General features: G+C 43.6%; 1 protein-coding gene across 1 annotated transcript in view; it reads left to right on the plus strand.

Annotated features, from left to right (window-relative positions):
* The first annotated feature begins 2,489 nt into the window (after nt 1–2,489).
* The window catches only part of BPIFC (BPI fold containing family C), a 46,300-nt gene continuing 22,889 nt past the window's right edge, over nt 2,490–25,900 (plus strand). The window contains exons 1-9 of the mRNA XM_025399980.1: nt 2,490–2,613; nt 6,745–6,865; nt 12,352–12,480; nt 13,702–13,857; nt 13,992–14,055; nt 16,647–16,707; nt 21,858–21,949; nt 23,610–23,786; nt 25,349–25,402. Of these exons, the coding sequence (XP_025255765.1) occupies nt 2,490–2,613; nt 6,745–6,865; nt 12,352–12,480; nt 13,702–13,857; nt 13,992–14,055; nt 16,647–16,707; nt 21,858–21,949; nt 23,610–23,786; nt 25,349–25,402 (978 nt within the window). The remainder of the gene's footprint in view (nt 2,614–6,744; nt 6,866–12,351; nt 12,481–13,701; nt 13,858–13,991; nt 14,056–16,646; nt 16,708–21,857; nt 21,950–23,609; nt 23,787–25,348; nt 25,403–25,900) is intronic.

Raw genomic sequence — 25,900 nt, forward strand, 5'->3', positions numbered from 1 at the left:
TGTCTAAACACATGGCCTTCACAGTTTCCTCTTTTATTTTATTTTATTTTGAGACAGGATCTTGCTCTGTTGCCCAAGCTGGAGTGCAGTGGCATGATCACAGTTCACTGCAGCCTCCACCTCCCAGACTCAAGCAATTCTCCCACCTCACCCTCCCAAGTTGCTGGGACTACAGCTGTGCACCACCACCCTCAGCTAATTTTTTATTTTTATTTTTTATTTTTTTGAGACAGAGTCTCGCTCTGTCACCCAGGCTGGAGTGCAGTGGCATGATCTCAGCTCACTGCAAGCTCCGCCTCCTGGGTTCACGCCATTCTCCTGCCTCAGCCTCCCGAGTAGCTGGGACTACAAGCGCCCGCCACCTCGCCCGGCTAGTTTTTTGTATTTTTAGTAGAGATGGGATTTCACTGTGTTAGCCAGGATGGTCTCGAGCTCCTGACCTCATGATCTGCCTGCCTCGGCCTCCCAAAGTGCTGGGATTACAGGCGTGGGCCAACACGCCTGGCCTAATTTTTTATTTTTTGTAGAGATGGGGTCCTGCCATGTTCCCCAGGCTGGTCTCAAACTCCTGGGCTCAAGCAGTCCTCCTGCCTTGGCCTCCCAATGTGCTGGTATTATAGGCATGAGCCACCACACCTGGCCTACTTCTTCCTCTCTGACCACATCCACAGGGTCACCTTCCTGGGCCTTCCTTGATTTGTTTCATGTTTGTGTGTTAGCACAGTGGTACCTGCCACCTGTGAATCTTTTACATGTGTAAATGCAGCAGTGATAGCTTACCCAGATTGTAACTTCCAAACTAGAAACAAGGCCTGTGAATGCATTACTCACTTGATTTTCATTAAAAGAAACTCAAATTACTGCTGCTGTTGGGGGCCCGTGCTTCATCTCTCAAGAAAATATGATGGCATTAATTTGTTTGGTCTATTCAACAAACATACATTAATCATTCATGTATGCCAGGTATGGGTGATATAACGGTAAAGAAGATGTGGTCCCTCTCTGCAGAGAATGTTTATTTAACCAAAAATTTGTTGTGTGCCTACTATGTGCCAGATATTGTACTGGACTCCAGAGTTATCGAAGTAAGACACAATCCCCTTGACAAAGGGATAGACAGGTAAAAAGACAGTCACAATACTAGATGGTGTATACTAAGATCCAGGGCTTCCCCAGATGCTGGAGAACCCATAAGGCACACATGGCCCAGTTCAAAGCTTGTGAAAGAGACTTCATTCATTCATTCATTCAGTCTGTCATTCAGTAGTTCCCTAATGCCTGCTGTGTGCCACTTGCTATTCAGGGTGCTGAAGTGACGAAGTCCTTCCCCACGAAGCCTAAAAATTCCAGTAGAGGAGACAGACAATACACACATCAGTAACTGGAGACTACACTAGATGATGATAAGTGCTTTGGAGAAAATAAAGCAATGGTGGTCATAATAACAGGGCCACAGGGAAGGTGTCCGTGTTCTGCATAGAGTGGCTAGGAAATACTTTGCTGAGATGACACTTGAGGAGGTATCTGAAGAAGTGCAAGACCTGGTTCTTTGAGGAAGACTAGGCCAGGAAGAGGGGAGAGCAAATACAAAGATGCTGGCATACAGGCTACTTAGATCATTAAAGAAAGATCAAGTTAGCCAGTGATGCTGAGACCATGAGAGCCAGGTGTATGTGTTAAGGACAGAGGTCAATGAGGAAGTAGAGGCACAGGGTCATTCCATCAGCTACAAGGCCCTCTACACCTTGTAGCTGATGAAATGACTTTGGCGTTTACACTAAGATGGGAAACCACTGAAGGGCTTTAATGGGGGTGGGGAGTAACATGATCTAACTTTCATTTTAAGAGACTCACTCTGGCTGTGATGTGGAGAATGGCCAGAAAGGAGCAATGGCCAAAGCAGGGAGACCAGTAAGGAGGCTATCACAAAAATCTATGTGAAATGGTACTGGCTTGAACCAGGGTGAGAGGAGGAGTCCTGCCTGCAAACAGACAACATGGTGTGTCAGATGTTCTAATGGACGCATATGCATTGTGTAAATTGTGGTGGGATCCCAGAGGAGAGTGTGATAAGCCCAGGGTAAAATGACTTGGTGAGGGAAGTTTTCACAGAGAGGGACATGGAGCTGGCCCTGAAGGATGCATATTCACCACTAGTCTGTGAAAAGCTTAGGTCAGGGGCCATGTATGGGTCAACACTACACCCTCAGCACCTAGAACACATTCTGGTGTGTTCAATAAATGATTGCTGAATGAATGGATGGATGGTTGGGAGAGTGGATAGATGGGTGGATGGATGGATGGATGGAAGGATAGATGGATGGATGGATGGATGGATGGATGGATGGATGGATGGATAGATGGATGGATAGATGGATTGAATTCTGGAAGTAAACAATACAAATGAGAAAACCTAGAAATGTTGGATTTCATTGACCAAAGAGAAAGTCAAGAATAATAAAGGAACCATAACTGTTGCTTAATTTCAGATGTGTACAAAGACAATCCCAGTCCTCTGGGGATGTTTCCTCCTGTGGCATCTCTGCCTCTCATCCTCTCAGACCATTTACCCTGGAATCAAGGCAAGGATTACTCAGAGGGCACTTGACTATGGTGAGTTGGATGCTTTCAGAAGCCAGACCTCAGGCCCACTAGGTGGGGTCTGTGACCCAAACTCAACAGCTCATAACTTGGGCTGTCTCCTGACTGAGACAAGCTCTACTGTGGGGTGATCCAGTACCTTATGCAGAAACTCCTAAGATGGCTGAGAAGAAAGTGCTGCCTAAAAAAGAGCCAACTTGATGGGGGGCATGTCCAAACACAGCACAGATCCTCTCTCTCTCTCTTTCCCACATATAAACATAATGAAAATCTAAGGGTTTCAAATAAGACACATTTATGGGATAGAGGAAAGGAGATTTGGAAGTAAAAGCAACACCTTGTAGCTTCAGAAAGGGCTTGGTTTCAAAAGGGACTTAGACTTCCCTAAAATTGGGTGAAAGTGTAATATGGGTGACTGTGTTTTTCTCTCTCTCTCTCTTTTTTTTTTTTTTTTAGACAAGAGTCTCGCTCTGTCACCCAGGCTGGAGTGCAGTGGCGCGATCTCAGCTCACTGCAAGCTCCGCCTCCCAGGTTCATGCCATTCTCCTGCCTCAGCCTCCTGAGTAGCTGAGACTGCAGGTGCCCACCACCACACTAGCTAATTTTTTGTATTTTTAGTAGAGACAGGCTTTCACCGTGTTAGCCAGGATAGTCTTGAGCTCCTGACCTCGTGATCCATCCGCCTCGGCCTCCCAAAGTGTTGGGATTACAGGCATAAGCCACCGCGCCCGGTCTGACTGTGCATTTTTCTGAGGAGAGGCTCCATAATATTTATTGGATGTGCAAAGGAGTCTGAGACACCGAAAGGTTAAAAGCCACTCCTTTAGAGAACGTTTATAAACACTAGAGAGAGGCAAATGTTGGGATGTGATTTTCCTTGGGCTTAGATGAGGTGGGAGCAGATTGTGGAGAGGGAATGGACTGCAAAAATCAAAGTATATGGACCTATTTTCTCCTGTGAAATTTTTCTTGCGATTAGCTAAAGGTAGGTTGATGGATCTTTCTCAGTCCTCTTTAACTAAAGCAGTCAACCTAAGCATTGCAAGTCTAACCAAGAAATACCTAACTAAGCCTAACCAAGAAATGCTTCTTCTACTATACCAGCAAAAATAAATAAAAGAGGGAAGGAGGGAGAGTAGGAAGGATGGAAGGAGGGAGGGAAGGAGGGAGGGAAGGAAGGAGGGAAAGAAAGAAGGAAAGGAGGGAGGGAGGGAAAGAGGGAGGGAGGGGAGGGAGGGGAAGGAGGGAGGGAGGGAGTATTTGAAGGCAACTCCTTGTTTTTCCCCTAGTACATCATCTAGTGCAGGAGATCTAAAATTGAGCCATTTTGCACAAACGTTGTGTGAACAATGATGTGTGTAGAAATACGTACCAGGAATATATGTGCGTGTGTATGCATGTGTGTGCATCTTGTTACTATACTGATATGCTGATGTGCATAGAAATATATATCAGAAATAGATACCCTGTAACAGTATTAAAGTTGTGCAGTTTGGTTTTCACCCTCTAGAGCAGAGTCACTAAAAGAACAGATCTGAAGTCTATCCACATGGCTATAAAGGTCAGTTCTGTGGTTTTCCTTGATATATGGCCTTGGGCCAGTGGATTTTCTCATATGGAAAATGGGGTGATAAAAATGGTGCCTACCTACCTACACTTACTGTGAGGTGAGGATCAAACAGGATCATCCATGGGCTATATTCCCATCCACAGGAAATACGGCAAGGGCTAGTAGAGAAGGGCAGGCTTTGAATTCAGAATCATTTCTTGAGCATCTACCATGGCCAGGCTCTTTCAGTGTGCTTTCTGGGCTGTATGTTGATCTAATTCCACCCACAACGCTACAAAGAAGCTGTTGTCATTTTATAGAGGAGGAACATGACATTTCCCAAGTCTCACAGCAGTAAGGGACTCAGGCAAATGACATTTCCCAAGTCTCACAGCGGTAACGGACTCAGCAGAACTCAGGTCTGTCCTGCCGGATCTTGAAACCTATGCTCTATCATCTACTCCCTGTTCCTCTAGGCTCTGGATAATGCTGCTCACTAGCTGCGGGCTCTTGGGCAAGTTGCTGAACCTCCCCGAGCCTCAGCTGCCTCCTATGTGAAACAAGGATAATAACACCTTCTCAATGGGTTGCTGTGAGGATCTGAGAAGAGAGGAGAGAAAGTGTGTGGAGTCCTAGCATAGATAGGCACTCAATACAAATTAGGTATTTTCAAAATTTTATCAATGATTTGTGTCTCCACATTTTCTAGAAAGAGATCTGATGTGTCTGTTATTAGTAGTATCTGCAAGATATTTTTTAAAACCGAAGGCTAGGTGTGGTGGTTCACACCTGCAATCCCAACAATTTGGGAGGCCGAAGTGGGCGGATCATGAGGTCAAGAGATCAAGACCATCCTGGCCCACATGGTGAAACCCCATCTCTACTAAAAATACAAAAACTAACTGGGCGTGGTGGCGTGCACCTGTAGTCCCAGCTACTTGGGAGGCTGAGGCAGGAGAATCACTTGAACCCGGGAGGTGGAGGTTGCAGTGAGCCGAGATCACACCACTACACTCCAGCCTGGTGACAGAGCGAGACTCTGTCTCAAAAAACAAAAAAACCAAAAAAACAAATGGAGATAAAAATGAAAATTATAGTACCTACCCATAGGATTGTTGTGGAAAATACATGAATTAACATATGTAAAGCACTTAGAATGGTGTCTGGCCATAGCAAGTATGGCCCAACAGGTATCAGCTACTGTCATTTTCACATGTATAAACAGACCCCTCCAACGTTATTATTGTCCCCACGTCATAGATGAAGAAAGTAAGGGACAGCGAAGCTATGTAACTTGCAGAGTCACACAAGCTATTCAGTGGGAAAGTTGGGAATCGAACCTAAGCTCTCTGGTAGTACCTTTGGCTCTATCTTCACACTGTTTATATCTATCTTTGCATCACCATATGGCAATATTTTTTTCTGGCATTTTAGAGGATAAAACCTGCTCTTCGTCATCCCCAACAGGGATGGAATAACTGGAAAGGAACTTAAACTGCAAAATAAGGGATAAAGGCAGTATTTCCTCCTTGAAAAGGGTGAAAGTAAATGTTCTTCATTAACTATGGAAGTTACTTTTCTCAAGCTCTTTAATGTGGGAAAGGTCTCCTTTCTCCAGTGAGCTCAGAGAAATGTGTTCTGTGATGCTTCCATATAAAGAAGCTGATGGGTTATTCCAGGATGAAACAAAAGCAGTGGTTAGTAACTTTTTAAAAATACCAGGAGAAATCTGGTGAAAATGTAGATTCTCTCCCCCCAAAAATGAGACACATATGCACACACAAGTCACCCACAGTTTTTTATTAGAATTTCAGGTGGTTCAGGAGTTTCCTACAGCCCATGAACCTCAGGCCAAAAATTCTTGAGCTTAAAGAATCTGAAACGAAAGAAGAGTGTAGAATAACCTTCTGGGACTGTCCATAGCACACAGATTCTGGAGCCAAAGTGTCTGAATTTGACCACTGGCTCCCCAGTGGTCTTTAGCTGTTCTTTAGCTGTATGATTTGGGCAACAGTGAACTTGTCTGAGGCTCAGGGTCTTATTCTACTGCCCAGGCTAGAGTACAATGGTGCAATCATGGCTTACTGCAGCCTCGACCTCCAGGACCAGGCAATCCTTCCAACTCAGCATCCTGAGTCACTGGTACTATAGGCACGCACCATTATGCCCAGCTAATTTTTAATTAATTTTTTTTTTTTGTAGAGACAGGGTCTCAATGTTTCCCAGGCTGGTTTCGAACTCCTGGGCTTAAGCAATCCTCCCTCCTCAACCTCCCAAAGTGCTGGGATTACAGGCATGAGCTACTGCTCCTGGCCTGAAGAAAATGTTATACTTTTCTTCTCACACTGTCCTGTGATAAAACTCTTTAGTCCTCCCGACATAATGAAAATTTCTCATGGTCTTGGACAAGTTCCTTAGCCTCTCTGAGAACCAGAGTTTTCATCTGTAAACCAGGGACAATAATACCCACTTTGTGGGGTTGCCGTTTTCTAGGTTATCTAAGGGCTTGTCTTACTCAATAAATTGTATTTGTGTGGTTAATGTTATTATGATCTTTGTCATTATCAACAGATACTGTCTTGTTTCCTTCACAGGTGTTCAAGCTGGAATGGAGATAATTGAGCGAATGCTAAAAGAAAACAACCTCCCAGATTTAAGCGGTTCTGAGTCTCTTGAATTTCTAAAGGTTGATTACGTAAACTACAATTTTTCAAAGTAAGTAAAAGAGAAGAGCATTTTGCCTCTTATAAGAAACTCAAAGGAAACAGTGAAGGAATCCTATGGAAGCCCCGCGATTTCATCAGAATCCAGCCTTCTTATCTTTTTCTGTTCTGCTATCCTTAGCTCTGGTTTCTATTCTCAAGTTTGCCTCATGGCTCAATATGGCCACTGCAGTTCCAGCCATCAAATCATGTGTCAGGCAGCTAAAAGGAGGAAGAGACGAGGGCAAAGGGGTTCTTAAAAGCTGAGTCAGTCTTCTTTATTAATGAGTTTTTCTGAAGCTCTACCCTAATAAGATCCTGCCTAACCAACAATGGACAGAACTTAATTATATGGCCACATTTATTAGCAAGGGAGACTGGAAAACTAGTTTTCCAACCAAACAACTTTGTCCTTCCCAATAAAATCAGGGATGTTTAGGGAAGAAAGTGAATTGGAAGTTCAGACAGCAACTGACAATCTCTGCCGTAGTCTCCAGCAAAAGCCCCAAAGGCCGTATAAGGAGAGGGTAGCTTTGTCCATCTGGAGCTCAGTCTGAAAGGTCAAGGGAGAGTCGAGCTTTTCTAAGGGGTTCTCTGTGTGACTGTGATTCACAATTTGCCCCAATTGTTAAAGATTTTAACAATCCAGTGATAATTCCCTGCCCTCCGACCCTTTGAAGTGATCATTCCCCTGCTGTCAATGATAAAACCAAGAGGGTTGTTGTTTTTTTTTTGAGATGAGATGGAGTCTCACTCTGTCGCCCAGGCTGGAGTGCAGTGGTGCTGTCTCTGCTCACTGCAAGCTCTACCCCCGGGTTCATGCCATTCTCCTGCCTCAGCCTCCCAAGTAGCTGGGACTACAGGCACCCGCCACCACGCCCGGCTAATTTTTTTTGTATTTTTAGTAGAGACGGGGTTTCAACCTGTTAGCCAGGATGGTCTCGATCTCCTGACCTAGTGATCTGCTACCCTTGGCCTCCCAAAGTGCCGGGATTGCAGGCGTGAGCCAACACACCCAGCCCAAAACCAAGAGGTTTTGACAACAAGGAAGAGAGATGGTGACTTAGGGAAAGTTCCTGGCTAACGCTCTGGTCTGTATAAAGTTAGCCATTCAACAAGTATTTATTGAGCACCTACTACATACCAAGCCTTGTCCTAGGAATAGGGGATATTAGGCTGGGCGCAGTGGCTCACACCTGTAATCCCAACACTTTGGGAGGCCGAGGTGGGAGGATCACTTGAGCTCAGGAGTTTGAGACCAGCCTGGGCAACATGGTGAAAACCCATCTCTACTAAAAATACAAAAAAATTAGCCGGGCATGATGGCGCACACCTGTAGTCCCAGTGACATGGGAGGCTGAGGTGGAAGGATCACTGGAGCCCCAGAGGTCAAGGTTGCAGTGAGCCATGATTGCGCCACTACACTCCAGCCTAGACAGAGTGAGACCCTGTCTCAAAAAAAGAGAAAGCAATAGGGGATATTGTAGTGAACAACATACCTGCCCTTAAAGTCCAGTGGGAGAGATGAACATTAAATATATATTTACAAAACATTCAATTACAATCATAATGCCACAGCAGAAAAGTACAGGAAGAATTGTATAGTATCATGTGTAGGTGGAGACGGGGAGAAACAGGTATTTTCATGCATTGCTCGATAGGGTAGATAAATCAATAGAACAGTTTTAGGCCTGTGCTGTCTAAACAGTAGCCACTAGCCGCAGGTGGCTATTAAACACTAAATGCAACTAGTACAACTGAGGAAATATATTTTTATTTATTTAATTTTCATTAATTTTAATTATAAAAACTGATGCTCAGTTTGACTACTGAAAAGCTTCTAAGTATGTTTGCAACAATTTTGTAAGATTACTTTTTCAACTGAAAATGTTACCAAATCTAAATACGGGTTGAGTATCCCTTATCCAAAATGTTTGGGACAAGATGTATTTCAGATTGGTAATTGTTTTGAATTTTGGAATATTTGCATTATACTTCCTTACCAGTTCAGCATCCCTAATCCAAAAATCCAAAATGCTCCAAGGGGCATTCCCTTTGAGCATCATGTCAGCTCTTAAAAATTTCAGATTTGTGATGCTAAACATACATAGGTCAGTATCTCTCATAAAAGCCAATGTTTGAATTGAGGTGTATCATGAGTATAAAATACATACCAGATTTTGAAAATTTATTTTTTTAAAAAAAGAAAATATCTCATTAGTAATTTTTATATTGGTTACATGTTGATATGACAATGTTTTAGATATATTGGCTTAAGTAAAAATATTAAGAAAATTAATTTCACCTCTCTTTTACCTTTTTAAAATGTGATTACTACAAGATTTTAAATTACTGTCATGCATTGCTTAACAACAGGAATATGTTCTGATAAATGCCTTATTAAGCGATTTCATTATTGTGCAAACGTTATAGGGTGTATTTACACGAACCTAGATGTTATAGCTAACTACACACCTAGGCTGTATGAGATAGCCTAATGCTTCTAGGCTACAAACCTGTATAACAAGTGACTGCACTGAATACTGTAAGCAATTGTAATACAATGGTAAGTACTTTTATATCTAAACATATCTAGTCATAGAAAAGGGACAGTAAAACTACAGTAATCTTATATATATGTGTGTGTGTGTATCTATGTGTATATATGTGTGTGTGTGCTTATATATCTATCTATCTATATGCTCTTTGACCCAGCAATTCCACTTCTCAGCATCCTCCTTAGAGAAGTACATGTACACGGCCGGGCGCTGTGCCTCATGCCTGTAATCCCAGCACTTTGGGAGGCCAAGGTCAGCGGATCACAAGGTCAGGAGATCGAGACCATCCTGGCTAACACGGTGAAACCCCATCTCTACTAAAAGTACAAAAATATTAGCCGGGCATGGTGGCAGGTGCCTGTAGTCCCAGCTACTCAGGAGGCTGAGGCAGGAGAATGGCATGAACCCGGGAGGTGGAGCTTGCCAGTGAGCCAAGATCATGCCACTGCACTCCAGCCTGGGCGACAGAGTGAAACTCCTTCTCGAAAAAAAAAAAAAAAAAAGAGAGAGAGAGAGAGAAGTACATGTACACAAGCAGAGTATGTATGAGGATGTTCACTGTGACATTGTATATAATACAGAAGTGCTAGAAAGAACCTAGATGTCCACCAACACAGGAATGATTTTTTTTGAAAGGGTACATCCATCCACAGTTTGAAATACTCTGCGGCAGTTATAAAGAATTGGTTAGACCTGCATGTATCAAAATTAAAATATTTCCAAGATATAGCAAATGAATCTCTGCTTCCTCTTCCCACAGTGGGACTCAGGATGTGTGACAGAGACTAGGTAGGAAAGGATGCATAGAACAGGAAATATTATGAGTAAATAATTGTTTCTTATCAGTTATCACATTTATGTTTTAAATTTTTCCTAATCTTTGTTCACAACAATGCCTTTCTTGGGTGCAATAATTCACGGATGAACTCATTTTGTCTCCCCCACCTACCTGTGAGTAGCACTTCTTCTGAGTGATTGACTGAATGTGGTTAAGTGTCTTGCCCAAGTTTTTACAGCTGGTACTAAACTTGGCTCCAAGTCAAGCACCCTTTGCGCAATCTGTGAAGTGGCATAGCCTCGTGGTGAAGCGTACAGTCTGAAGTCAGACTAAGGAGGGTTCCAGGTCTGGTTCTGCCACTTATATATGACTTCAGCCACTTTTCTTATCTTCTTATCTCTGAAATGGGGATTGCAAAAACAGCAACCGCCTCACAGGATTACTGTGAGAGTTAAAATGAGCTAATGCATGTAATGCACTTACCACAATGCCTGGCAGGTAGCAATCACTCAATAGATGTTCATAATAATTTTTTTTTTTTTTTTGAGACGAAGTCTCACACTGTCACTTGGGCTGGTGTGCAGTGGGGAGATCTCAGCTCGCCACAGCCTCTGCCTCCTGGGTTCAAGCGATTCTCCTGCGTCAGCCTCCTGAGTAGCTGGGACTACAGGCACGCACCACCACACCCAGCTAATTTGTATATTTTTAGTAAAGATGGGGTTTCCCTGTGTTGGCCAGGCTGGCCTCGAACTCCTGACCTCGTGATCTGCCCGCTTCAGCCTCCCAAAGTGCTGAGATTACAGGCGTGACCCACCGCACCCGGCCGTTCATAATAATTTCTTATAATGCATGTGGCCATCTACCTTTGCAGATTACATGCAACTCACTGCCTCCTAGTTACCCTTTTGACAGCCCAGAGAATCCTAGGGGAAGTCAACTCTCTAAGTTTCTCCACTAACAAAGATACTGTCCACATAGAGGACCTTTGGAAATAGGAGGAAGGCACATTTCTGATTGTCCCAATGACAGGTGGGGAGGGACACTACGACTGGCATATGCACCAAATGTCCTGTAATGTGTATGACAGTCCTCTACAAAAATAGCTGTGCCAAGGGCTGGACGTGGTGGCTCACACCTATAATCCCAGCACTTTGGGAGGTCGAGGTGGGCAGATCACGAGGTCAGGAGATCAAGACCATCCTGGCTAACACGGTGAAAGCGCATCTCTCTAAAAATACAAAAAATTAGCCAGGTGCGGTGGCATGTGCCTATAGTCCCAGCTATTCGAGAGGCTGAGGCAGGAGAATCCCTTGAACCCAGGAGGCGGAGATTGCAGTGAGCTGAGATCGTGCCACTGCACTCCAGCCTGGGTGACAGAGTGAGACTCTGTCTCAAAAAAAAAAAAAAAAAAGAAAAGAAAAAGAAAAAAATAACTGTGCCATGCAAAATACGAATATCACCCCTTTTGTGAAACACTGGAACTGCTGAAGAAAAATAATGATGGCAATGTTGTACCTTCTTTTTGTCTTTAAATAAACTAAACAAGTAGATTGTTTGATTATTTACAAATATATTTCTAGGCCAGGCGAGGTGGCTCATGCCTGTAATCCCAACACTTTGGGAGGCTGAGATAGGAGGCTTGCTGGAGGCCAGGAGTTCAAGACCAGCCTGGGCAACATAGTGAGATCCTGCCTCTACAAAAAAAAAATTAGCCAAGTGTGATGGCACATGCCTGTAGACCCGGCTATTTGGAAGGCTGAGACAGGAGGATTACCTGAGCCCAGCAGTTAGAGGTTGCAGTGAGTTATGATCACACCACTGCACTCCAACCTGGGTAACAAATGAGACCCTGTCTCTAAAAAAAAAAAGAGAGAGAGAGAAGAAAAATTACATATATATATATATATATATATATATATATATATATATATTTCTAAACTTGCTCATTTCCCTCATCAACTGGATTCAAGGGACTTCCTGGTAAGAGTTTGAGGAGAATTAGGAGGCAGTTCCCAGAGACAGCCCTGCAGACAAGAGGTTCTTTTCTCTGTAGGAATTCACAATGGCCCCAATGGTAAGAGTTCTGCAACTGTGTTCCCAAGTTTGCTTGATTGAAGAGAGAAGCTGGAAGAGTTGCCCTAACTTCTGTTTCTGGTTTTACAGTATAAAAATCAGGGCCTTTTCATTTCCAAATACCTCATTGGCTTTTGTGCCTGGGGTGGGAATCAAAGCACTAACCAACCACGGCACTGCCAACATCAGCACAGACTGGGAGTTCGAGTCTCCACTTTTGTGAGTATTCCACTGAAATGTCTGCAGCTGTTCTGGGGGAACGTGAGCAAAAATGGAAAATGTAGAAATTCACCAATGTTTTTGGCAGTAGACTTATTTCCCTCACTATTAACAATCTTTCTCAAGAGAATTTTTTTTTTTTTCCAGGTGAGGCTTAAATTAGGAAATCCCTGCTAGGGGATCGGGGTGAAAAACATTCTTCCCTTAAAGGTAGAGCATATGATCAAATGTCATTTCAGATTCTCTAAGAACTAGAAGTCCCTGACTATCAGAGAAACAGATGCATGCTCAACCTTTTAGATCACCCACAAATCACTGCATGATCTTGAGCCAGCCATTCAACACACTTCCCCATCTGCAGGAGTAACTGATGGGAAGTGGAGCCTTTCTCCCTCACACAGAGGTTGAAGGTTGGTAGTCAGCGTAAGCCCAAGCCCAAGTGGAAGGGCCTTTGCACCCTTGTGTAGAAGGAAGAAATCAGATTCAAAGTACTTTTACAGGCCAGTTACAATGTGTAAATCACTGTTCTGGGCGTAATGTTTAGGTCTGCCTTGGTTGGTGCCACAGGAAAACACATTCTTTCATCCACTAAGTCAGTCAACAACCATTTATTGAGTGCCTACTATGCATTTACCCCCATCTCAAGAACTCCAGTCTTGTAGATTGTAGAGAAATGACACGTTCCCCACAGCAACATAGATTCATGTATTCATTTATTTATTCAATGACTCGTCAACCATATATTGAGTACTTACTCTGTCAGGCCACATGCTAAGTCTTGGGGACACAGAAGTGAGTAACACACAATGCACTCCCTCAAGGAGTTCACAGACTACATCTAAGCCTCCCTTTCTCATCTGTGTCCCTCCTGAATAAAGTGTTGCCAGTCTTACCCTTGCTTTTCTCTCCCCAAACAAACATTGTATATGAAGGGTGCTCAATGCAAGCTCAATCACTGTCAGGGCCAGAGCACTCAGGGTGAAATCATTAGAATATCCCCATAGCTGTTAGCTTTCACATATTCAGTACTTCGACTGTTCTGTGAATATTCAATCAGCACCCACTCTGCTCCTACCTGTCATAGGTGCAAGGAAGTCAGAGGTGAACATGACAAAGTCACTGCAGTCCAGGAGCTACCCAGTCTCTGGATGATCAGAGAAACAAGGTCCATCTCTGTGCCTGACTCAGGCTTGGATAACTTTGCACTTTTTCTCTAAACAGCCAAGACACAGGAGGAGCTGATTTGTTTCTCTCCGGAGTCTACTTTACTGGTATCATCATCCTAACCCGAAATGACTTTGGTCATCCTACACTGAAGCTCCAAGATTGCTACGCCCAAGTGAGCCATGCCCATGTCTCATTTTCCGGAGAACTCAGGTGAGTGAGAGCCCTCGGTTGGGCAGTGGCTAATCAGAGGCTGGATACTCAGGCATCGCCTAGGGAAGGTTTATAAATGGCTGATTATGGTCTCTGAGTAACTTCTTTTTTGTTTGTTTTCATTTTTTCCTCAGTGTTCTGTATAACTCCTTTGCTGAGCCCATGGAGAAACCCATTTTAAAGAACTTAAATGAAATGGTGAGTCTTTAGAGGTTAGACAGCCACAGTAAAATGCCATTAGTAGCAGTTCTACCATCCTTTAATTAATTAATTTTTTTTTTTTTTTTTTGAGACAGAGTCTCGCTTTGTTGCCCAGGCTGGAGTGCAGTGGCGCGATCTCGGCTCACTGCAAGCTCCGCCTCCCAGGTTCACGCCATTCTCCTGCCTCAGCCTCCTGACTAGCTGGGACTACAGGCGCCCGCCACTTCGCCCGGCTAATTTTTTTGTATTTTTAGTAGAGATGGGGTTTCACCATGTTAGCCAGGATGGTCTCGACCTCCTGACCTCGTGATCCGCCCGCCTAGGCCTCCCAAAGTGCTGGGATTACAGGCGTGAGCCACCACACCCAGCCAATCCTTTAATTCTTAATCAAGAAAACTTTATTGAGCACCTACTCTGTGCTAGGTACTATCCAAGGCACTTTCACACACATTAAATATCCTTTGCAGCTTAATAACAGTTTCTCAAATCCCTACTATGTGCCAAATATTGTGGCAGGTGCTTGGGATGCAGAGATAAAGAAAACAACAGCACATCTCTCAAATTTCTTACCATAGGGTGGGCAAACAACCAACAAGAATTTACTTATTATGTGCCTATTATTGCATGCCCATGTACCATGGACTGGGGTCTGTTGGGAATAGGAAAGAGGGATACACTTGTCTATTCAAAAACGCAAACTCGGGCTTGTGAAACAATAACTAACTGAGTACTTGAACTTAGTACACAGTTACATGATCATTAGATTGAACAGGACAGCTTCAGAGAAATGGAAAATTGTAAAGAAATAGGGCCTGGAAGTGTCCCGGGAGATAATTTTTAGAGGATACAAAACTTGAACTAGATCTTAACATATAGGCAGGATTTGTATATGTAAGGAATGAAGGATAAGAAAAGGCATTTCCAGGAAATACAATGGGAATGAGTTAAGAAAATACAATAAATTAAGATCACTTCCAAAGCTGTAAGTATTCCAGTCTCAGAAGTCAGTGTCTGAAGAAGGGAAAGATGGAATTGGCTATGCACTGTCTTTCCAATACTGACCACACCTTCCCTGAACCCTTTATCTGTATTTTGGGGGAGATAAGGACAGGGATGACAAGGACTAGAAAAGAAGGAAGACTCTTCTGGAAAAGAAGGGACAAAGACAGTGTGTGGCCACCTCCATCTCTCTAGTGCTCAGCTCAGTGCTTGACAGACACTAGGTGCTTAATGAAAGTCAGTAAGGAAATCAACACTCAGAAGCATCAAGCAGCTCATCCCAGGAGGTGGCACAGCTGTCCAGGACTCTGAAGCCTTGTGGTCCTTCTCCATCATTCCCTGACAGATGCTGAGTGCCAATGAATGTGCACATTAGAGAGTCCCTGGCAAAGTGCACTGTCATTCTCAAGGACCCCAAACTTGATCATTCCTCTGTTTGAAACAAGGCATGGTCCTTTGGCCTCTGACAGGAGGCCAGTGAAGAATGAGTTATGCCACAGAAGCCAATAATTAAGTTTGCCTGAAATTGATATATGGCTTAAAGATAATAGATGCTTCTGTGATTCTCTCTGTGCCACTGGAAGATAGAAAAGAATGCTGAGACCACAGCTGTCTAGCTGTGTAAAACCAGAGTTCAAATCCTGGCTATGCAACACCTGGCAACTCACTTAACCTCTCTAAGCTTTGGTTTTCCCATCTGTAATTAGGGGACAGTCATGCCCCCGTCTCAAGGCTGTAGTAAAGGTAAAATGGAGTTAAACCAACAACAGCTGACACTTACTCAATGCTTACTATGAGCTGGACAATTTTACATGGATTACTTCCATTTCTACTCACAGCAACGTGATGAGGTGGATACAATTATCATCCCTGTGCAAATGTTGCAGGATGTGTAAACTGAGGTCAAAGAGTACAAGTAACTTGCCAAGGGATTAAACCTTCGGCCCCAGGCACCCAAGCCTGTGCTGCAACTGCTATGCCAAGCACATCAATGAGCACACAACAGGCACACCAGTGCTGATACCTCTGCCTCTTCCTAAAAATATTAATCTGACTCAAGACTAATTTTCAAATTCCAAAAAGATGGCAACAAAATAGATCTCTAAGTAGATCTCTGATATAATGTGCTCTCCAGCTACCCCAGGGGAAAGGTAAAAGCTCCAGCTCTAACCATTCCAGGTAGGGCATGCAGGTGCTCCTAGAGGAAATGGCAAGCTGGCGGCACCCCCGGCAGTCAGGAAAGACACAGAAGCTCCAGCAGCAGGTTCCTCGGATGTAACAGCACGGACTGGGACGCATGCCCTGTCATATCACAGAAAGAAAAGCCCAGGGCTCACTCACTCTTTACAGGGCTGATTGGATGTAGTCCCAGTTGCTACGAAGTTCAGCTGGCATTCAGTGACATACCACCCATATCTACATAAAGCGAGGCCCATAGACATCAACAAATTTAAGAGAAAGTCTCGATGACCAAAGGGATAATGACTGCTAACCAGAAGGCCTTTGTTTGCAGGGTCTAGGCCTATCAATAAGGGTTTCCAATACAACATGATAACTTGCTTTTTTTCTTTTTATTCTTTTGTGGCCAGCTCTGTCCCATTATTGCAAGTGAAGTCAAAGCGCTAAATGCCAACCTCAGCACACTGGAGGGTGAGTCTTAGAACTGTCTTTTCCAGATGGTTGTCTTTCCACCTTCAAAAGCTGGTACTGTCTGGGTTTGCTTTTCAAGGCTGTATAGCTCGAGCTCTCCATCCTGCTTCACATTCTGCAAATTAGAGCCCCAGGAAGGTGCATGGGAGGGCGTGCCTTGTGTATAGAGCATGCACACTTTGGCTAATAACTAACTTCACTGCTGCAAGAGGGGCGGCTCCAGGGAGATGAGATGTAGGTTCAGGAATTAAACCCTCACAAGCACTAACCCAAGCAGTGGCATTACATCCCTTCTCTTCAGAGAGATTAACACTAATCTTGACCAGGTTATTCTAGGGTTCTCAGCCTGCAGTGGCTGCCCTGAGCATCAAGTCCACGCACCTTAGCATGGACTACAAGATTCACCACACCCCATCTCCTACTTTCCTCTCTCCGCGTCATCTTTCTCTTTACCTTTCTCTGCCTGGGCAATCAAACTGTTTCCACTGCCCTCCTCACCCCTTGCCTTTGCTTTTGCTGTTTTCTCTGCCTGGAAGAGCTTCCTCTCCCCTCCATCCTTTCATTCCTTTAACACGGGAGTTCCCAATCCCTGGGCCATAGACAGGTTAGAAACTGGACCGCACAGCAGGAGGTGAGCAGTGGGCAGGTGACTGAGCATTACTGCCTGAGCTCTGCCTCCTGTCAGATCAGTGGCAGCATTAGATTCTCATAGGAGTGCGAACCCTATCGTGAACTGCGCATGCGAGCCATCTAGGTTGCATGTGCCTTATGAGAATCCAATGCCTGATGATCTGAGGTGGAAGAGTTTCATCCCGAAACCGTCCCCCACAACCCCAGGCCATGGAAAAATCATCTTCCATTAAACTGGTCCCTGGTGCCAAAAAGGTTGGGGACTGCTGCTTTAACAGATATGTATTGAGTGCCCATTTCTAAACCTGCAGAGCTTAGCCAGCACTGTGCTAAACCCTGGAGGATTTAATCCTTTCCATTCTCTACCTCTCTTTATATGTTGTGTTCTCTCCTCTTCGTATTTAAGACCCAGCTCAGACATAGCCTCTTCCAGGAAACCTTGACAGTCCCCACTCCATACAGTTATGCCTCCTCTGTGCTCACATGATACTTTGGACATCTCTCTCTCTCTCTCTCTCTCTCTCTCTCTCTCTCTCTCTGCACTGCATCCATTCATTCACCAACGGCGTGCTGAGCACCTGAAACAGACTGAGCACTGTTCTTGGTGCTGGGGATGCAGCAGTATTCCTAGGCAACACGCATACCTGCCGTCATGGGCCTAGTGGGAAGAGACAGACGGCAAGCAATATAAATAAGTAAAATCTATGGTATGGCAGTGATAAGTGGTAAGAAGAAAAATAAACAGTGGAGGAGCTGGAGAGGAATTTCCATTCTAGACAGAGTGACCAGGAAAACCACCACTGAGCAGATGGCTCTACTAGAAAAACCCAAAGGGAGTAGAAAGTGAACTGCTGCTCAATCTAAATGAACAGTCCAGATTGAGGAAACCGCAGGCACAAAAGCCCTGAGGCTGAGTATCTCAAGTGTGCTGGGGAGGCTGTGAGAAGGACACACTAGGAACAGGGGGTTGGGGGGGAGCAGGCAGTGAGGCCAGAGAAAGGGAAAAGGGATGGTTTGATCTTCAGGGATGTGTAGGGACTGCAAAGCCCACCTCTTAATCTAAGATGGGATGCCTTTGAAGAGTAAGGCCGGCATGACATAACTTACAGTTTAAGGAGATCAGTCTGGCTTCTGTGCTAAAAAATATAGACAGGAAGGAAGGGGGCCAAGGGCGAAAGCAAGGAGACTACTTAAGAGATGAGTGCGGTGACCCATCAGGTAATGATGGTGGCTGGCCTAGGGTGGCGTGATGAAGATGGTAAGGCATGTTCGGATTCTGGATATACCTTGAAGATCAAGACAGTGGTATTTGTCCAACAGATCAAATGTGGGTCACGAGAGGAGTGAAGGGTGACTTTGGTGGGTAAAAGTCTAAGCAACTGGAAAATTGGAAGAAGGGATTTAACATTTATTGAGATGGGAAAGAACATAAGAGCAAGTTTGTAGCAGGACCATGAGAAGCTCAGTTTAGATCAGCCCTTGCTGTGTTGTATTATAATATCCTATTGATATGTCTGTCTCCTCCCCAAGACTATGAGTTCCTTGGGTGCAGGAAGTTTGACTCACCGCTGTGCCCCCAGCGTCAGGCGCAGCACCCAGACCATTAGGTTAAGAAACACTGGATTGTGGCCAGGCGAAGTGGCTCACTCCTGTAATCCCAGCACTTTGGGAGGCCAAGGTGGGAGGATTGCTTGAGGTCAGGAGTTCAAGACCTGCCTAGGCAACATAGTGAGACCTTGTTTCTGTAATTTTTTTTTTTTTAAATCAGCCAGGCATGGTGGCGTGCACCTGTAGTCCCAGCTACGGGGAGGCTGAGGTAGGAGGATTACTTGAGCCTAGGAGGTTGAGGCTGCAGTGAGCCAAGATCATGCCACCGCACTCCAGTCTAGGTGACAAAGTGAGATCCTGTCTCAAAAAATGTACATATTAGACTGATAAATGGATGCAGATGGATGAAAGAAAATGAATGGATTGGAGATGTAGAACGAAAATGAGATATAGTGAGGAAAGAAGTAGCCAAGGATTGCCATGTTCTAGCTTTCCTTGAGCAAGTTCCTTTACCTCTGAGCCTCACTCACCTCGTCTGTGAAATGATTGCTGTACTTCAGAGTAACGACTTGAAAGCATTTTAAAAACTGTGGCAATGGCCAGGCACAGTGGCCCACACCTGTAATCCCAGCACTTTGGGAAACTGAGGCAAGTGACTCACTTGAGGCCAGGAGTTCAAGACCAGCCTGGCCAACAGGGTGAAACCCGGTCTCTACTAAAAATACAAAAATTAGCCAGAGGTGGTGGCGCAGGCCTGTAATCGCAGCTATTTGGGTGGCTGAGTCAAGAGAATCGCTTGAACCCGAGAGATGGAGGCTGCAGTGAGCCGAGATTGTGCCACTGCATTCCAGCCTGGGTGACAGAGCAAGACTGTCTCAAAAAAAAGTGAAAACTGAAAACTAAAAACTATGGTGGCTTAGGATAATATTGTTCCTTTATCTTAGCAAGACACTTCATCTCTTCTTGCTTTTCATCTCCATCTATGACATGCAAGAAGAGAGAAGGCGTGATGCTCAGCTGTTTCTAGAACAGGGAGTAGGTCTTCATATTGTAGAACACACGTCAGTGGTCAGGAAAGCAGCTCTCCAAAGCCAAGTGGGAAACCTGAGCCCTGCATCACTGCACATACAACTAGCTTCAGACAGTAAAATCTGTGCTTTAATTTTTTTTTTTTTTTTTTAGATGGAGTTTCACCAGGCTAGAGTGCAATGGCGCGATCTCAGCTCACCGCAACCTCCGCCTCCTGGGTTCAAGTGATTCTCCTGCCTCAGCCTCCCGAGTAGCTGAGATTACAGGCGTGTGCCACCACACCTGGCTAATTTTGTATTTTTAGTAGAGGTGGGGTTTCTCCATGTTGGTCAGGCTGGTCTCGAACTCCCAGCCTCAGGTGATCCGCCCGCCTCAGCCTCCCAAAATGCTGGGATTACAGGTGTGAGCCACCACGCCCAGCCCAATCTGTGCTTTCTGGAACTTCACCCAGAACTTCACCCAACACTGTACCCTGGTCCTCTTGACTTCTGCTTTATTCTGAAAATGATAATACATAAAATTATTTGAATTAGTAGCACTGTGCCTAAGAATTTCCTTGGCCTCTCCAATTTAGTGGACTTTATTTTCTCTCACACAATCTGTTTTTAAAAATATTTCTAGGCCGGGCGCGGTGGCTCAAGCCTGTAATCCCAGCACTTTGGGAGGCCGAGACGGGCGGATCACGAGGTCAGGAGATCGAGACCATCCTGGCTAACACAGTGAAACCCCGTCTCTACTAAAAAAATACAAAAAACTAGCCGGGCGAGGTGACGGGCGCCTGTGGTCCCAGCTACTTGGGAGGCTGAGGCAGGAGAATGGCGTAAACCCAGAAGGCGGAGCTTGCAGTGAGCTGAGATCCGGCCACTGTACTCCAGCCCGGACGACAGAGCAAGACTCCGTCTCAAAAAAAAAAAAAAAAAAAAAATATTTCTAATGACAACAGTAATGCATACTCCTTGTAAAAAAAAAAAAAAAAACAACGAAGTTCTAACTGCAATTTATAACATCAAACTGAAAAGTCTTTCATTATACCAACCCAATATATATGGCTAAATATTGGTATGAGTTTTGTGTTTGTACTAATTTCCTTTTTAAAAAATAACTTATACAGGGCTGGGCACAGTGGCTCACACCTGTAATCCCGGCACTTTGGGAGGCCAAGGTGGGTGGATCACTTGAGGTCAGGAGTTCGAAACCAGCCTGGCCAACATGGTGAAACCCTGTCTCTACTAAAAACACAAAAATTAGCTGTGTGTAGTGGCGGGTACCTGTAATCCCAGCTACTGGGAAGGCTGAGGCATGAAAACTGCTTGAACCCAGGAGGCAGAGGTTGCAGTGAGCCAAGATTACACCACTGCACTCCAGCCTGGGTGATAGAGTGAGATTCTATCTCAAAAAAAAAAAAAAAAGCTATACATGCATTTTGTGATTGTATATGTGTATACCTAAAAAGGTATACAAAAGTCCTCCCTTATCTGCAGTTTTGCCTTCTGCAGTTTCAGTTACCCGTGGTCAACCACGGTTTAAAAATATTCAATATCTCAATGTGAATTTGAGAGAGAGAGAGAGAGACCACATTCACATTCACATTCACATTCACATTCCTTTTATCACAGTGTATGTAGGTGTTGGTACTGTCCACACTTTCAGGCATCCACTGGGGTCTTGGAACATATGCCCTGCAGATAAGGGGGACCACTGCATACCCAAATTTTAGTGATGCTTCTCTCAGATTAATTCACTTGGAAAAAATGTTCACTTTCTTCTTTTGATTCATCTACTTTTCCTGGGTTTTCAAAAGATAACATGTATTCCTTATGAAAAGCAGGAATTGATCTTTTAAACAGAATTTAAAGTTATATTGTTCTAGATAGACATCATTCATATATTATACTATACTTTTAATGAATATGAATTTTCTTTTTTCTTTGTTGGTTATTTAGTTTTAACCAAGATTGACAACTACACTCTGTTGGATTACTCCCTAATCAGTTCTCCAGAAATTACTGAGAACTACCTTGACCTGAACTTGAAGGTAACTTTATCATCATCAGAATCCTCAGCCTGGCTGTCAACAGCCAATATTTAGAAAACAGTGATTATGGACCGGGTGCAGTGGCTCACAACTATAATCCCAGCACTTTGGGAGACCCAGGCAGGCGGATCACTTGAGGCCAGGAGTTTGAGACCAGCCTGGTCAACATGGTGAAACCCCATCTCTACTAAAAACACAAACAATTAGCAAGGCATAGTGACACACAGCTGCATTCCCAGCTGTTTGGGAGGCTGAGGCAGGAGAATTCCTTGAACCTGGAAGGCAGAGGTTGCAGTGAGCTGAGATCTTACCACTGCATTCCAGCCTGGGTGACAGAGTAAGACTCTGTCTCAAATAAACAAAAAGAAAAACAAAAAACAATGATTCTGTACAGAAGGAAATATATATACATCCTCTTTGAATAATTTAATTTTCTTTCAAGCAACTGCCTCATGTTTACACCTTTTCAAAAGATTCTTGAACATTTTGTTGATAAGCAAATGATTGTATTGTACAACATATGTCTGCCCTCTTCAGGAGAAGGATCATATGTCTTTGCCTCTAGGAGTAGGTTTGAGGCTAGGAGGCAGCAAGTAGAGCGGTCTGTATTTATTGGAACTTAACACATCAGTAGGTGGTACACGTTGGCACTTCCATTACTAAGTGTCAGGCTAGTGGATTTAACTGAGGGCTGCTGACCTCTGTCAGGGCCATAAGCACGTGGAATTAGTGTTCACTGATCATGGAAAAACGATCATTGTGCTTATGTTTCATTTTGCTCCAAAGCTAATATCATTGTCTTTTAAAAAGCATATGGGCTCATACTTCACTCACCAGAGTCTTTCAACTCAGTTCAATGTTGGACAAGACAATATTTTGTAATAACGCCCTACAGCTAATGAGAGCAGTGCTAGAAATGCCACAAAAATGATTTAAACCATTTGGAGTCTTGGGTCCTTCTTTCTATGATTCCCCAGGTACTCAGCAGACACAGATTTTGAAGGTCAAGTGTTTGACACCACTTCACAGCACCTCAGGAACGACTTTTACTCAGAGTTGTCCATCCAGCTAAATACACCTCCTTCTTTGTCTGAGAAAAGTTCGAATAAGGGTTCTCATTGGGTTACACCCTGGGGTGAAGAGACACACCTAAATATGCCCAAGAATCCTAAGAGCTTTGAAAAAATAGTCACTGGTCAAGGAGTCAGAAAGATTCTTCTTCTTCTTCTTTTTTTTTTTTTTTTGACAAGGTCCCCTTCTACCACCCAGGCTGAGGCTGGAGTGCAGTGCCGCAGTCACAGTTCACTGCAGCTTCAACCTCCCTGGTTCAAGGGATTCTCCTCACTCAGCCTCCCAAGTAGCTGGAACTACAGGTACATGCCACCACACCTGGCTAATTTTTGTATTTTTTATAGAGACAGGGCCTGCCATGCTGCCCAGGTTGATCATGGAAAAACAATCATTCAATCAATTCAAACTCCATTGCTCCAGTGATCCACCTGCCTCAGCCTCCCAAAGTGCTGGGATTACAGGCATGAGCTACCGCACCCGGCCCGAGCTTCTGGAATTCTTGTTCTATTTCAGAGGGTCCACCTTCTTAGCCTTCTTAGAATTTGAGTTTTGACCCGATACACTGGTCTTTCTCTCTGTTTTCCCACAGGGCGTATTCTACCCACTGGAAAACCTCGCCGACCCGCCCTTCTCACCAGTTCCTTTTGTGCTCCCAGAACGCAGCAACTCCATGCTCTACATTGGAATCGCCGAGTATTTCTTTAAATCTGCGTCCTTTGCTTATTTCACAGCTGGGGCTTTCAATGTCACTCTCTCCACCAAAGAGGTGAGGAGAGTTAACTGAGGATGTCAATGGTCATCCTCATTGGAGGATTCAGCCTTTCTATAAGTATCCTGTTATAGGACGTTTACGCCATAATTTCGATTCCTGGGTTGTCACTCTCAGGAAGACAGTGGAGGAATGAAGGAATTGTGGGATGAACACGGTTATGGGCTGAGCATCCCTTATCCAAAATGCTTGGGACCACAAGTGTTCTGAATTTCAGATGTTGTCAGATTTTGCGATATTTGCATTATATATACTTACCGGCTGAGCAGCCCTAATCTGAAAATCCAAAATCGAAAATGCTCCAATAAGCATTTCCTTTGTGTATCATGTCGGCATTTAATAGTTGGATTTTGGGGCACTTTGAATTTCAGATACTCAGATTAGGGATGTTCGACCTGTATTCGCTGGGGAGTTGTCAAGTTTCCAGTTCTGCTACCTTTGTTTGTTCATGATACCTCACCACTCACCACTGTACTAGATTCATCTCAGATAATACCAAGACCCCTTTCCATCATGTATTGCCTGTGACCTTAGAGGTCATTTCAATTTATATAACTTCTATGTGCCAGAATGTCTTCATCTGGAAAAGGCAGATAATAATAGTTCCATACTCAAAGAGTTGATATGGGCATTAAAAAATTTAAATATGTGTCAAGCATTCAGACCAATCCCCAACACAGAATAAGTGCGATATAACTGTTGCTCATCATCATCATCATTATTTCCTGTATTATGCTAACATAAAGAGTTACCCTGGTTGTAATTACAGCTGGTTTATCTACAATGATTAGTAATAATACAGATATTCATTGATTCTCTGTCATGCACCTCCGTTTTATAATGACAGCACTATCTCTAGCCAGCCAACCAAAACCTTTTATTGAGCATCTCTTTTTCAATCTTCTCATTCTATATGTCTTAATTATACAAGTAGATATAAAGCTTATGTTTAGAATGGTAAGTATGGCAGCTACCTTACGATGCTGACAATTAGACACTTCTAGTTGCAGACTTGAAAATCATTGATCTGTGAACGTAAATTCCTTAAGCATCTGGTATCTCAGTAATCCCTAAAAGTGAGGACAATAACACAAGGCTTATTGTTAATGACTGTAGAATATGTACACATAGATTGTAATATATATATAAAGAATGTGTACACATAGATTGTAATATATATAAAGATATATACACACAGATAGAATGTAATATATATAAAGAATATGTACACATAGATCGTAATATATATAAAAATAAGTTTTTGTGCTATATATGTACAATCCATGTGTAAATATTCTACAGTTATTAACAATAGACTGTATCGTTCCCAGAGTTAAAAGAAATATAACTTCCTGTGTGACCTTGGGCAAGTCACTTTACTTCTCTGAACTTCGGATTCCCTATGATTGGGCTATAAAATGATAGGTCGCCTTTAAACACTGAGTATTTTATGGTGTAACAGCTTCACAATTCATAAAATTGTAGGGAACACTACATTTTCCCTGAAAAGACAATCCAGGTAAAATCCTAACAGTGACACAATGGACTTTATTTTCCAGATTTCCAACCATTTTGTTCAAAACTCTCAAGGCCTTGGCAATGTGCTCTCCCGGGTAAGTGCCCGGGGTTTGAGTCTTGATAGTGTATTTGGCTCCGTTGCAATTACTTCTGGAAGACTTGTGGGTTCTATGTATTCCTTTTTGGATAAGTCCCTCTGTCTCTTATTGGGAGTTTTTTCTCTTAATCAACTATCCACGAATATTTACTGAACAGTACAGTTTAAAGTGCAATTAACATACAAGTTAGAGTATAATTGTAAGTTCACAAAATAAATCACCTGTGTCTTCCACAATATTCCACCACACTTGAAATAATTAGTTTAAATAAAGGATTTATTAGTGTAAATGAAGGATTCGATTATTAAATGAAGGATTAGTGCCAACACTTGTAACTGTAGTAAAGCAACCGTTAATATTGTGCCTTCGTAGCACACTAAGTATTGAACATAATGAACCTACGGGCTAGGAATTGCCCTTGAGGGCAAAGAGATGTTCATGTAGCATCCTGGTTTTGGAGCAAGGATCTTGAGTCAGATAGACCTAGATTTGTTT

The sequence above is a fragment of the Theropithecus gelada genome, chromosome 10 (genome assembly GCF_003255815.1).
Source record: "Theropithecus gelada isolate Dixy chromosome 10, Tgel_1.0, whole genome shotgun sequence".
Taxonomy (NCBI): domain Eukaryota; kingdom Metazoa; phylum Chordata; class Mammalia; order Primates; family Cercopithecidae; genus Theropithecus; species Theropithecus gelada.